Source organism: Ictalurus punctatus, chromosome 29, assembly GCF_001660625.3.
Source record: "Ictalurus punctatus breed USDA103 chromosome 29, Coco_2.0, whole genome shotgun sequence".
Taxonomy (NCBI): domain Eukaryota; kingdom Metazoa; phylum Chordata; class Actinopteri; order Siluriformes; family Ictaluridae; genus Ictalurus; species Ictalurus punctatus.
In genome coordinates this window covers 4959774-4974451 of record NC_030444.2, presented here as the reverse complement: position 1 = coordinate 4974451, position 14678 = coordinate 4959774, and the positions used below count along the sequence as shown (strand labels likewise).

Sequence of the window (14678 nt, the reverse complement as noted above, 5' to 3'; positions counted from 1 at the left end):
AATGGGATTTTTTTGCCCAATTTTTTGTCCGATGAACATCGTAAGTCGGATCACTAATAAAAGTCAGAGCAGACCTCTCCTCAATAAGCCGGTCAAGTTTTGTCCAAAATAACAATAACTAGAATTCACATTTTCTGAATGCGTATTTGATATCACTAAGCCTTAATTTCTCCATCTGGCGATTAATAAAGTATTATCTTATCTTATATGTCACATGTCTATGTTGTAGCAGTTTTGTGATTCCACGGATTTTGGTGACATGGCCACAGTAGCTTGGTGACCAAGTTTATGACCAGTTGGGTCCTGCTACTGATTTCGCAATGAGTGTGTATGGAGGAAATTTACTCGGGAATTTCACGTGACACATTCATGGGAATTGCGATAAATGTAATCGTACACAGCTCCAGAAAATTCTGAGCGATTGGAGGTATGCTCTGGGTCTGTGACTTTAACGGTGTGTGAATAGTTGTGTGCTGAATATTTAATATGGAGATAGTAAATCTAAACAGTGTGTGTGTGCGCGCGCTCCTCTAGACTCATTTTACATTAGTGTGTATTGCGGATTCTGTCAGATCAGCTTCCGAATGTTGCAGGAAATATAATTACGTGGAAATTGATGGCATAGTGTGCGTTGAACTCGTCTTGACCCAGGGACTCTAGGGATGCATGGCTTTTAAATTTTGGACACAGTTCAAAAGTTATGACAATAAAGGTATTTTATGGTATTTTTAGGCCGAAATTTGACCCGATGGTGGCTCTAGATCGTTGGCAGCACTTGGCCCAAATTTGATCAGAGTGTTCCTTATTACCCTAATCAGTGTGCCACATTTCACAACTTTTTACCAGACAGTTCAGTGGGCTGCCATAGACACCCTAGCCAGAAGAAGAAGGAAAAGCAGAAGAAGAATATGAAAAAGGTAGAATAACAATAGGGTGACTATGTACCTTCGGTGCTTGGCCCCCTAATAATAATAATAATAATAATAATCATAAGTATTTGAGATAGTAATAGTGATGCTTTGCTACACAAGCACCACTAACAATAATAAACTTAAACAGCATAACAGTATGTTGGTTATGTCAAGCCAACATAAGTATGTGAGATATCAATAGTAACGCTTGAATAGTTACGCTTCATATTTATGCCAGTAAATCATTGTTTTTTTTGGAGTGTCTGCAGGTTGAAACACCTTGTTGATGAGAGAGACCAGAGGAGAATGACCAGACTGGTCTTTGAAAGGAAGTCTATAGTTGGCAGGAAGTCTATAGTAACCCAAATAAGCACACTCTGGTGAGTAGAAAAGCATCTCAGAACGCACAACACATCAAACCGTGAGGTGGATGAGCTACAACAGCAGAAGAACACACCAGTTTCCACTCCTGTCTGCCAAGAACAAGAATCTGAGGATATCATGGGCACAGACTCACCGAAAATGGACAGTTGAAGATGGGAAAAAGTAATATTTTGAAGGTGATTAAAAAAAAAAAAATCTTCAATTGTCCAGATTTGATGAGCCTGTGCCCAGATTCCTGTTCTTGGCTGATAGGTGTGGAACCCAATCTGCTGTTGCAGCCCATCCACTGCAAGGTTCAAGGTTTGTGCATTTTGAGATCATTTTCTGCTCTCCACAGTTGTAAAGAGTGATTATGAGTTACTACAGCCCCCCTTCCAAAAGTACTGGAACAGCCAGTCCAATTCTATTGTATTTTTCTATGCACTGAAGCTTTCATTTCCTGATATTCACAGCAACACACATTCAAAATGGGTGTATTGTTTAAGCTCAATGCTTGTGCAGTGACAGCTTCAAAATGGCTTGTTTTTCTCCCATAGACAGCTCTCTGGTCTTCATGTTGGTTTATCATTTTTAACAACAAATGCAGTCTTCACCAGTCAAGATTAGAGCTCAAACCAAGAGTAGACATTCAGAGCTATTAATTCTATAAATCAATCAAACAGGGCCTACATTGGCAACAAGAAACACCCATCATTCACATGTTCCAATACTTTTTGATCTCTTGAAAAAAAATGTATGGGTTCAAACAAAAGGTAACATGTTCTAAGTTGTTTAACATCTAGATGTGTGAAGCTGAAATTCTGGTCTACTGTTTCATTCATCCTTTGATCTAAAACCTAAATGTGTTCACCGCGTAGCAAAAACAAAGGAACTGGCCTTGCTGTTCCAATACTTTGAGACAGGACTGTGTGTGTGTGTGTATCACACACTTCCCACTCTGAGAAAGTCTACTTTGCTGTTTACTCTCATTTTAGTACTGTGAGATTTGTCTTTTATTGACTTTTGTGGGCGTCACCAAATGCGAATCAGCTGTGCCTTTTTTTGTTTGGCTTATGCAAACATTTGCACACAATTATACTTAAAGATTGATAAATAAAAATCACAGATTGTGTTTATATTTATCTTTAAGTCCTGTTTAACAAACTATTACCACCATATTTAAATATCAGGAAGTATTGTAAAACAAAATATTAATAATAATAAATAAAGCAAAAGTATGCACATACGACCTACCTGGCTCCCTCTGTATTAGGAATGAACAGTGATGGGTTTGGAGGATCACTATGGCATCGAGGAACTTTGACCGGCCGAGGACTATTCCGAGGGGCTGGGAATAAAATCAAAAAGATATTTTTCAAAAAGAAGTACTTGACTACTGACCGAGTACTGAGCTATAAACATTATTAATTTTTGAATGCGGAGGTAGACACAGATTTATTCCAGTTCACGTTATGCTTCAGGGAAATATCACTAAAAAGGGCAAAGAAAGACTAACCAATGTACAGGCCGGTCACAGGGCTGTGCGGCTTCCCAATCACATGGCCGATACACTCATTCATCAAAGCCTGTAAACTCTGAAAAACACAAAGTGAAAAAATAATAAATAAATAAAAATGAAACAGCTGTTGTTGTGCGTGTCTGTGTAGAGTGATCTTGAGTGCTACAAAAGCACAATATAAATGGAAGGCATTATTGGGGAAAAAAAACAGCTGAAATTAAATGCAAGAGGTCATACTTTACCAGGAAATCATCTTCAGGAAGTGCAGAGATGAAAACAGGTTCAATGGCTTGGAGGAAATCAAAGCCTTGCGTTGCCCACCTACCACACCATATGCAGAGAAAGGAAACATATCAATAAGTTTTTATTTATTTATTTTTTTTATATCAAAATGTCCCGTCCCCCCATTTGATGCCTGAGCAGAGGCTTTGTAGATGTTGACAGCAGAACAGGGGCTAACCTGGGACGGGTACCTCTTCCACTCTCGCACTTTGTTAAGACGTAGTTCATCCACTTCCGGGCAAAGGCAATGTAGCGTTCCCCGATCCGCTGCCTGAACTCTCCTGACATCAGCCTCACCACCTCTTTATGATACTATAGATTTATTAAAAATCCCTTGCTGGTCAGTTATTTTAAGTATAAACTGGATAGGTTAATTATAAACAGAAAATCAACGGAAGGAATAAAATCTGCATTCATTTATTACAGGCAGAGATTCATTAAAACCTGTACAGACAAACCTCAAAGGCGAAGTTGTAGCCCTGAATCATGGCTTCTCTGTAGTACTGTTGAAGATTGACAGACTCAGACTCCTCTACTTGTGCCTCAAACTGAGAGGTGAACATGTACTCTACACGGTCAATGGCACTGTTAATCTTATTGCACAAGTTTAGAGCCTCATTCTAACAGGGGAAAAAGACAAAGACAGAGAGAGGCGAGGGAGGAGAGAGAAACACCAGGATGGAGATGGTTAAGTGGTAACAATGAATTACAGCCAACCTGAATCTTAATTTCATGCTGTCTCTTACAAACTTAGACGATTCTTAAACATTTTTAAAAAGGCTAGTATTAAAATTATATTAGTAGTGTTTTTTTTACACAGCTAAATGTTAACTGTTTAACAATCTCCTATATGCGTACCAATCATCCTCCATGACGACTTTGCTTATTATCCATCTTGCAATATTACGTAACACTATCGATTGCACAGAATCACAGCACTGAAAGAACGCTGTCCCAAATGCTATGTGTACTCGAGGGCATACCTGTTGTGAGTGGCCCAATGTGGAGGTCATAAAATGTTCATGTTTGGCACAGGGCCTAAAGCAGCAACTTAAATGTGAATGTTTGAGTAATTAGGTTAAGTTTCGTTTAGTATAATATGTGGCCACCAAAAACGTTAATGGTCCAATCAAGCCCGATCACATTCTAATTTGATGCAGGAAAGATGAATCCATGATGGCGGCGTGGTGGCACGCAGTGGCCTCTTCAGGTCCACAGATATGGTGCATGCTATGTATAGCCTACACCGATTGTCAAACTTTTTAAAGAGATGGACATCGGAAGCACTGATGAACATGTCTATTATCGCCAACTTTGACTGAACATTAAAGAACAGAGCTCAGGAAGAATAAACAATGGACTGTAGGTACGCAAACCAGGCCCTGGGACTGCCTGAAGCTGCTGGTCAGGAAAAAGGACGCTGGAGCGGTCAACCGTGCTAGACTAGAAACTAACCCCAGCCGTCTGGCTATACCATCCATTCTCCTCTTAAATGCTTGATCTGACGTCCTACACAAGGGAAGCATTAAGTGGGTGGCTGTGGCTCAGGTGATAATGATAATTAATATTTATTTGTCACATATACATATGTACAGTGAAATTTTTTTCGTCGCATACCACGGCATGTCGTGAAGCTGAGGTTAGAGGGCAGGGTCAGCCATGATACAGCGCCCCTGGAGCAGAGAGGGTTAAGGACCTTGCTCAAGGGCCCAACAGTGGTAGCTTGGCAGCGCTGGGGCTTGAACCCCCGACCTTCCGATCAGTAACCCAGAGCCTTAACCGCCAAGCCACCACTGCTCCAGATGGTAGAGCGGGCTGTCCACTAATCGTAGGGTTGGCGGTTCGATTCCCGGCCCACATGACTTCACATACCGAAGTGTCCTTGGGCAAGACAACGAACCCCAAGTTGCTCCCGATAGCAAGTTAGCGCCTTGCATGGCAGCTCTGCTACCATTGGTGTCTGAGTGTGTGTGAGACCGGGTGAATGAGACACAGTGCTATATAAAGTGCTATATAAGTGCAGATCATTTACCATTAAGTGAACGCTACAGGACTATGAGCAACCTGAAGAAACAACATTTCGTTCCAATGTACACAAGCTAAATATAGATGATTAACAATAATAACGACCCACTCGACTTGACTTGAAAGGTAATACCTTGAGCTGCTCCAGTGCTTTGGCAATAAGGGGCTGGCTAGAAGTCTGCTCACGCCGTAGAGTCAACAGCTCCCCCATAGACTGCTGGAAGGCTTTGCGTTGGGCCACTAGGAGGCCAGACTGCATTACAATCAGCAACATATTCTCCATCTAAAGGATATTCAGAGAAACATTTGAATTCAGATCAATGAATTGAATGAAGAGCACAGCAACTACTCATCCAGCAAGTCACAAAAGAGCCTAGGACTAGGCGATAATTCGATAACAATTATTATCATGATGTAATTTCCCTCTATATAATTTTAACAAAAGTTCGATATACGTTTATGCATCGTGCATAATATGCGCATGCTCGCAAAATACTGCGCGAATGCACGTGCGTGTTGCAGACCGGACAGCTAACATGGTGGTGTAAATATCAGGAAATGAAAGCTGAAATGCTTATCTATCATCTTATCATCCTTTGATCTCAAATCCAAATGTCTTCAGTGAATAGCAAAAAAAACAAAAGAATTGCCATTCCATTACTTTCGGAGGGGACTGTATAATAGCCTAGAAAAGAATTTTGTGTCATTTCCAACTATTCAGACTCCCAAATACATACCAATAAAGTGAATTGAAAGCTGGCATCTTATTAGCAGACATTAACCGAGCACAGTGTATGCCTAAAAGCAATGTTTATGGTTGAAATGTAACGAGCAACATACCAGTAAAACTACATTTTTGTAGAATTAAATACAATACAAAACAACATCTCGAAGTAGGAACATATAACAGGTGAAATAACAGGTGAAAATAATATTTTTGATTAAATAAATGCCGAATGATCTGACACTAATCTTCAGCAGTTTTCATATTTATATGCATTATACATTTAAGGGCTTTTCAGGCAGAAAAATTATGAGTTGATCTGTTAATTTACCTTCATTGCCTTTAAGGTATCTGCTGTCTCCATCTGTGGTACCACTTTGACCACACTCCCATCCCACAGAGCCCAACTGGCCTCAGCAGGCACATCTCCAGCACCATGCTTACTCATGAGAAGGTAGGCCTCGTCCTCAGGGATCTCATCGGGCTCCTTGGAGCACTCTTTCCCTGCTGCTGCATTCAGGAGCTGTAAGATGGTGAGCCGCTGGGCCATCAGATTGCACGGAACAAAGACTTGTAGCTCATCCAAGCCTGGGATATGGACCTGCAGAGTAACGAAAAGCGCACATGCATGCACGAACATACACACATGTTGGTTTTATCATTGCGCCTCATTTATCAATATTTTAGTAAAGTTGTGTGTAGACGTTTGCATAAGCCAAACTAAAGACAAAGCCAAACCACAAACGCCGAGTTTCTTTCATACGCATGTGAGTATGTATATCGATCAGATGTAATGTGCATTCCTAACACAACTCATTTGCATTTAACTGCATTTTGCATGAAACTGCATATAATTCTTTGAGTGTCAAGAAAAATATTTAATAATATAAAAGATTATTAATAATAAAATAAATAATAATAATAATAATAATAATAATAATAATAATAAGCGAGCGCTAAATCTTCCATCAGCTGAGACAGTTATTTACGGCACATGACTGTGCACAGACGCACCAGCCCAGCCTCTGCTTATGCAGCAGCATCTCTTTCGTCACAACTGAGCGATCAGTTTTGTCAGTCTTAATTTATGGATGTGTGCTTTCTCGCTTCTATTTTTATATTCTTTAATTACTGCTAATAGTATAAAACAAAGTTGTAAACAAAATTTACTCACTAGTATGCTTAGTCCAGGTCATAGTGAACTAGCATGAGGATGTCTTTTTGAAAGAGACACTTGATTTATGCATAAATACGTTCGTATCCATCTTGATTAATTAGGCCCATTGTGAGAACCTTTCACTGACAATTGTTATTAGTACAATGCCTACACCTACAGCCTCATTAACCAAAATTACAGTCAAAAAGTCCAATTTACCCAACTCTCAGCTGTCCTTCTACAGAAACAGACAATACAAATAGTGGTACTGAGACTGAAACTTAAAGGAAATTGGCACAACACTATGTTGCCTTTTTGAGTAAGAGACTGAAGTAATATCAGGGTTTTCATCTCTCACTAAATTTTTTGTTGCTGGCTACGCCACTAAAGAAAAAACTATTTTTGCTTATAGTGTAATTTGATTAGATGACTTCTCCTGCAGTTAAATCGCAAACAGACAGGACAGAGAACTTTAATTTGGGGCAAGAATTACCGACTTCTCAGTTTGCTTAGCCTTCCTTGACAAGAGGAGCATAACGCATCTAGTCAGAGAACGGTCATTGCCAGGGGACTGTTTATTAACATTAAACCAAAGAGAAAAAATAAAGTACCTTGACATAGTCTCGATGTTTCAGAGCTTGGAGGATGCAAGGCACTCCACTGGTTAGGATGAAGTCAGCAGCAATCTCAAGGTCCTGCAGAAAAGAAGTATTTAGTGCTGTGGCATATGTGGCAGCTGAGGCATAAAAACCGATTATATATTTAAAATATATATATAAATAAATAAATAAATAAATAAAGGACAAAAATACAAGCAAATATACAAAAATATTGTAATGTAAAGGAAGGTGTCACTAATACATACATATATACATGCATACAAACACACGTGTGTATGTATGTATATATTTATATATATATATATATATATATATATATATATATATATATATATATATATATATATATATATATATATATAACAAACACACACATACATTCTCAGCAAAAAAGGAAACGTCTTCTCACATTCAACTGCTTTTATTTCCAGCAAATTTCTTAATGTGTAAATATTTGTATTAACATAAAAACATCCAACAACTGAGACATAAACTGAACAAGTTTCACAAACTTTTGAGGAACAGAAATGGAATAATGAGTCCCTGAACAAAGTGGGGGTCAGTATTAAAAGTAACAGTCTGTATCTGCTGGCCTCCAGCTACTTTAAGTACTACAGTGCATCTCATCCTCATGGACTGCACCCGATTTGTCAGTTCTTGCTGCGAGATGTTTCTCCACTCTTCCACCAAGGCATTTGCAAGTTCTCGATCACGTATGGGGGACACATGTTTACATGTAATTTTCCACTGCGAGGACGATCAGCTGTCCTTCCTGTCTCCCTGTAGCACTGTCTTAGTCATCTTACATTACAGACATTGCAGTTTATTGTTCTGGACACATCTGCAGTCCTCATGTCTCCCTGCAGCAGGCCTGTGGCATGTTCACGCAGGTGAGCAGGAGCACTAGACATCTTTCTTCTGGTGTTTTTCAGAGTCAGTAGAAAGGTCTCTTTAGTGTTCTAAGTTATTGTAACTGTGATCTTAATTACCTACCGCCTGTAAACTGTTCTATAAGTGCATGTGCAATAATTGTTTATGGTTCATTGAACAAGCATGAAAAACATTGTTTAAACTCTTTCCAATAAAGATCTGTAAAATGCAGTCTCCTGAAAAAGGGACATTTCTTTTTTGTTGCTGAGTGTGTGTGTATATATATATATATATATATATATATATATATATATATATATATATATATATATATATATATATATAATCTCTCACACGCAGCCATGTGAAAAAATAAGTACACTCCATGGAAAATGCTTGTCTAAATGTGTCAAAAAGAAAGACAATGATTTGATCCTTTTTGAAATGTATTTGTTTATTTATTAATAAAGTTGATATACAAATGGCACATAACGTTTACATTTTGTAGTAATTTTCACAAATTAAATAAACAAAAAAACAGATCAATCACATGGACAAAAGTAAGTACACCCCTACATTTAATCCCACCGTCAAATCCATAAAATTAGAAAAGATTGGGTGCCAGTGATTAGAACCCATCTTATTTATACCCCTCTCAAATCTAGTGTCTGGTGTTCCCTTTGCTTTTGAGGTGTGTGGTGTCATCATGCCAAGATCTAAAGAGTTCTGTAAGGTCTTGAGGAAAAAAAAGGTTGTGGATGCCTATGAGACTGGCAAGGGATTTAAAAAGATCTCCAATTATTTGAATTGTATTTCAATTATTTGAAAAACATGATTGTAAGGAAAATAATCCACAAATGGCACCGATTTCAAACAACCAGGACTGGCCATCCCAAAAAATTCAGCCCAAGAGCAGACCATCTGATGCAAAACGAAGTCTCCAAAAACTACAAAACCCCAGGATCTACTAGTCTTGCAACTGTTGGTGCCAAGGTGCTTCTGCTTGGCAGTGGCATACTCCTACAATCCGAAAGAGATTGCACAAAGTTGACCTACATGTGAGGCGTGCCAGGAAAAAGCTTTTGCATGTACATGCAAGAAAACCCTCAAACATCTTGCAACTGAAAGAATATTGCATGGAAGAGTGGTCAGAAATTCCAGCAAGTCTGGTGGACAATTAAGCAAAGCGCCTACAAGAAGTTATTTCTGCTAAAGGGGGGCGATACTAGCTTCGGAGGCCAAGGGTGTACTTACTTTTTCCACTTTTTCACCTCTATTGCTATTTCTGTTGAGTAAATGATTGAAAAAGCTCATTTTCCTTGTGGTGGTGTTCTTTGGTTTGGGTGACTTTCTCTACTGTCCTAATTGAGTTGAACTGAACTCAGAGCAGCTACAAAGATTTTTGTAAAAATACCAACACACCGTGTAGCACAAGCACGTAAGGATCACTGCCAATCTGAAGAAAACGAATTAAAAGAAATTACGAACAAAAAGAATTACTTTAAAAATGAGAAAGGCGAGGTGAGTTTACTGTTTATTTCTGTTCACTACTGATCAATATTGCTTAGCTTCACTTTAACTCGAGTTCAGTTCTTAGCTTATCATCTTAAATGTTCTGAATATTTGGAAGTGCATTCGGGAGATCATTCTGATTTGTTTTGTGAACAGATTTAGAGTTCGGAGAGGGGGTTTACTGGTAAGCATAGACCTAATTCTGCCAAACATTTTCTGGGAAAATCAGGGTTTCATGATAAATAAGGCATGCTCAAAAGGTTGCTCCAAGTCGCCAGATGACTACAGAGACATCAGACGTACGGATAGCTCTCTCAAATCATAAAACCAGAAGCTGTAATGTGAGCTATAGAGCTGTAATGAGTACAGTCTGCAGTGACCGCTGGTCTTCAGGTCTGTCCATGCAGGTTGTACTTTCCAGCTTGTGATATACAAGTGAGGTGTCTGTAGTATCCATACTGGGTTCTCTGGGGACCACGAAGTAGAGGGCAGAAAACAGGAGCATCGGATCTGGTGGTTTTGATCTCTGAAATGGAGTAGACAGGGGAAGGTGGGCACAGCTGTACATGTTGTTGTAATGTGTGACATGTGAAGGATTGGGGGGGCAGCTGCAAAATCGATTAAAAAGCTGGTTGAGCTCATTGGACCAATCTGTACTTAACTCAATTTGCTCACGGATGTTCTTGAAGCCAATGATCAGCTTCATATCACATCACACATCCTTGGTATTATTCTGCTGCGGCTTGGTCTCCAGTTTCTTTTTAGAGGAGCTCTTATTTGCCCTGATCTTCACTTTCAGTGCTCTTCTTGTTCCTAGCTCTGGAAGCTCTCTTCTTCTTCTTGTTTGGAAAGAGTTGAACTGTGACACAGTCGTGCCATTTATGTCTTCACCAAGCCATTATTCTCCTCTCCATAATGCCATTAATGTCCTCCCCATTCCGTGGTTTCTCAACAGCCCTTTAGATAAGCACAAACCTACAGCCAACAATTCAGTGTCTGGGTTACAAAAGTACTTCTTAACAGTTTTATATATATAAAACTAAATGGACACACAAAGATTAAATACCAATTTTTTTCATTTTGCAGGATAAGATTTTTGGACATATGTCTATTAAGTAATGTTATACTGTACAGAGAACATTTGTAGTAATTATGATCGATTCGCACAGAATAATGATCTCTGTATAAATCTCAAACATAGTGTCTTTACGATGTATGCTTGGTTGTCACACAAAACATTCCATGCCTACCTAATACATCTCATGTTAATATAATGTTAATAATGGCCTTTATTATACGGTAACCTCCTAAAGAACAAAAGTCTAATCGGAATTAGGACTTTAGAAAGATTTTCCTTGAGATTGATTGAAAGATTTCCATTTGAATTACATTGTTTTTATAAGCTGAAAAACAAAATCTCATTAAAAAAAAAGGTGTTGCGCTGAGCCAAAAAGAAAGATGGGCACAAATGCATTTTAATCAATATTTTGAAAAAGTCAACAGTGAGGTAAATGACATATAAATGTTTTTTTTTTTCTCGAAGGAAAAACTGTGTGCGCTGTGCACACATGTAAGGCCTTAACATTGCTTTTTTTTTCTACTTGCCGTGGGTCTACAAGCATGTGCGATATACTGTTGGATTCGGTTTCATTATGCAACGTCATTTTTATCAAAAAAATCTATCTAATAAATGTGCAGTTTGGCCTAAAGATGATCTGAACCAAAAATGGTGAGAACTGGAAACAAATTGATCTGTGAAAGTTTTAAAGGGTTTTCAAGAAATTCCAAATCTTTATAAAATTCAAAAGGTGGCCATGGTATATATTTTTTTTTTTTTTTTTTTTTTTTTTTTTTTTTTTTTACACCAGCTGTCATTAGATCAGGGAAAACAAGATTTATTATTCTAAACCAAACACTTCAAAAGTAATGGGGAAAAAGGGTTTTCCTTATTATAGCGCCACCTAGTGGTTAAATGAGACAATCCTAAGAGGCTCTCTTCAGAACTCAATATTGAGGCATCTTGAAGTGTTACTGAGATATAGCCAAATACCCTGCTTTGTGTAATGGTGGAAATTTAGAATTGTAGATGGAAAATTTGTGCACTGACATGACTTGATTCTATCATGATAGAAATCAGACAACACCAGAATTATGATGTCATTCTGAATGGTCCCAGAGTAAATATCAAAAAAAGGTTTTCATGTTTTAGTGCCCACTAGTGCTCAAACAATGTGAAAAGTTTGGGGACCCTGGGGGTGCCATCCCAATACGTATTCTCAAGATTCAGTCCATGCTGTTGTCAAGATGCGGCTTCACATCATGTTTGGCGGCTTTGCTGTAATAATTGTCTGTGTGTTACAGACAAACACTTTTGAATATCAAAAAACTTTCTGATAACTTTTATGGAGACTAGTCTCAAAATCATCTCAACCAAATTTGGTGAAGATTGAACAAAAATTGTGGGCTGTTAAAAACTAAAGGTTTTTCCAAAAACTTAAAATGATAGAAAAAACAATATGGTGGAAAATTATATCGTGGGGTCAGATGAAACGTCGCTCCGCCATCCTGCTCGGCTGAGGACGTCGCTCCGCCTTCCTGCTCGGCTGAGGACGTCGCTCCTCCCTCTGGCCTCGTAGAGAGTGTCGCTCCCCCCTCTAGCTCCATGGTTAGCGTCACTCCCACCTCGGGCTCTGCCTTGAGCTTCGCTCCCCCCACTGGCTGCGTGGTAGCCGTCACTCCACTCCCAAGCCAGGCTGGGGATATCGTGTCATCTCTCGGAGGTACAGAAGAGACCGCCCCGCATCTGTACCCCAGAGAACACGTCAAGCGCCCTCTTTCTGACACTCAAGTGAACTTGGAAATCCTTAGGAACATCTGGTGTGGATGTCCAGGACCCCCTCCTAAACTTATCACGCACTTTGGGAGCCATTCGTTAAAGAGGGGGTTCTGTTATGTAAATACCGGAAAAGGGACTAGAGACTACGACTGCTATCAGCCACTGCACCTCACCTGACCACGTCACATGACTGTCTGTACTGGTTCTCAATTAAACACTCATCACTGTGCACTATATAAATCTCCTTTTGTTACAGCCTGTGAACTATATATAGCCTGTGCACTATATAAACCTCCTTTTGTTACAGCCTTTTTGTTACAGCCTCACTGTGAAGTAACTGCTCCGTTTCTGTTATTACCATGCCATTGTTATTGTTTATTGCTTCCTGGTTTTAATCTTTGCCTTTCCCCATGTTTCTGATTACAGTCTTTGCCTCTGATTCTCTGTTTGCTGATCACTTGACCCTGGACAAAATCTTTTTGGATTTGTCTGTGTTCCTAATAAACTGCCACTTTACCTGCTCTTGCGTCCCACTATGAGTCTGTGTCACAACAATCCCACCCATCCCCACCGCCTGCTAAAGATAAAATCCAACTTAAAAAGGGGGGGGGGGGGGGGGGTAAATCTAATTTGTTCAAGATGTAGGGTGGACGTCAATTCCTTGAGCCACACTTTAACAGTGGGACTCTCACTTTTCTTCCAAAACAATAGTAGTAGTTTTTGGACTGTAATTAAACCATATGCAAGAAGCTTGTGTTGTGTTGTGCATAGAGCAAGGCTATGACACAAATCAGCATCATACAATTTGCATTAGTCACAGAGAGGAGAAAGAGCTGGAAAAATCTTGTATAATTTTGTCTTGGAGTAGCGCAGTCTGTGAATGATTTTAAACTGAATAAGTGTATGTCTGGTATTAATAGAATGGTCGTGAACTTCCTCAAGGCTGCTCTGCAAGATCTGTTTGGGAATACGCATCCCTAGTTCTTTTTCCCCAGTCATTAGATGCTCAAGTATACTGACCAAATTTCATGTCTGTAGGACCTATGGTTTGGTCTGTAAAACAAAAATTCTAACGAAATCAACAGAGTTCCAAGCATGTAGTGCTAGACCCCCTATTAATAATTAAAAATGGAGGAAAAGTTGCAACCAATATAGGGTGCCTACACCTTTAAAGAAACAGAAAATTATGTTTTAGGTAATTTAGGTTTCAATACTATTCAAATTTAGTTTCAATACTATTTATTAACTATTAATTTAGAGCAGTGGTTCTCCCGCCATAGCCTATTCTTTCTACTCTATATCAACAGACTCAGCTAATGAAAGATTTCATAATTATCTTGTCAGTTGATTTTGGGGGTCAGAACATAGACGTGCTTTATTAAAAAAAAACACAAAAAAACCCCACAACTTTTTGTTAAAACAATTAAACAATAAGGAAATAACATGGAGGAACAAGACTTCTGGTTTTACACAGCTACATAGTGATGACCAGCAACCATGGAAATTAAAAGTGGCAGTTAATTTATCAAATAAAATTGATTGGAAGGAAGGTGTGTGATCAATAACAAACATAAAAGATGATTAATTAAAGAGACTTTTGACTGTCCTACCTTACGCAGCATTTTGGCAAAGCCCAGTGCTTTAGACGCCCGCTCCCTAGCCTCATGGAAAAGCTCTTTGAGAGAGCGACTCGTCTCAATCACAACTCGCCTGTGTGGCCAGTCATAAACCAGTTGTAAGTCAAGTAATAAACACACAAACCTCAAACTCTCAATCTCTTCATCTCCAAATATTTTCTAACTAGCACATTTTGATATAGTGGTGCTTCAATGTATGCAAACGCGTTAGAATTTTCTACAT

General features: G+C 39.0%; 1 protein-coding gene across 5 annotated transcripts in view; it reads right to left on the bottom strand.

The window, feature by feature from the left end:
• The window catches only part of map3k4 (mitogen-activated protein kinase kinase kinase 4), a 70272-nt gene that overhangs the window by 15236 nt on the left and 40358 nt on the right, over nucleotides 1–14678 (bottom strand). For all 5 annotated transcript variants that reach the window (XM_017461481.3, XM_047152431.2, XM_047152430.2 and 2 more), the window contains 9 exons: nucleotides 14429–14528; nucleotides 7592–7675; nucleotides 6156–6425; nucleotides 5234–5383; nucleotides 3534–3695; nucleotides 3254–3387; nucleotides 3036–3114; nucleotides 2791–2869; nucleotides 2529–2622 (listed from right to left, as the gene is read on the bottom strand). In XM_017461481.3, coding sequence (XP_017316970.1) covers nucleotides 2529–2622; nucleotides 2791–2869; nucleotides 3036–3114; nucleotides 3254–3387; nucleotides 3534–3695; nucleotides 5234–5383; nucleotides 6156–6425; nucleotides 7592–7675; nucleotides 14429–14528 — 1152 coding nt within the window. The remainder of the gene's footprint in view (nucleotides 1–2528; nucleotides 2623–2790; nucleotides 2870–3035; nucleotides 3115–3253; nucleotides 3388–3533; nucleotides 3696–5233; nucleotides 5384–6155; nucleotides 6426–7591; nucleotides 7676–14428; nucleotides 14529–14678) is intronic.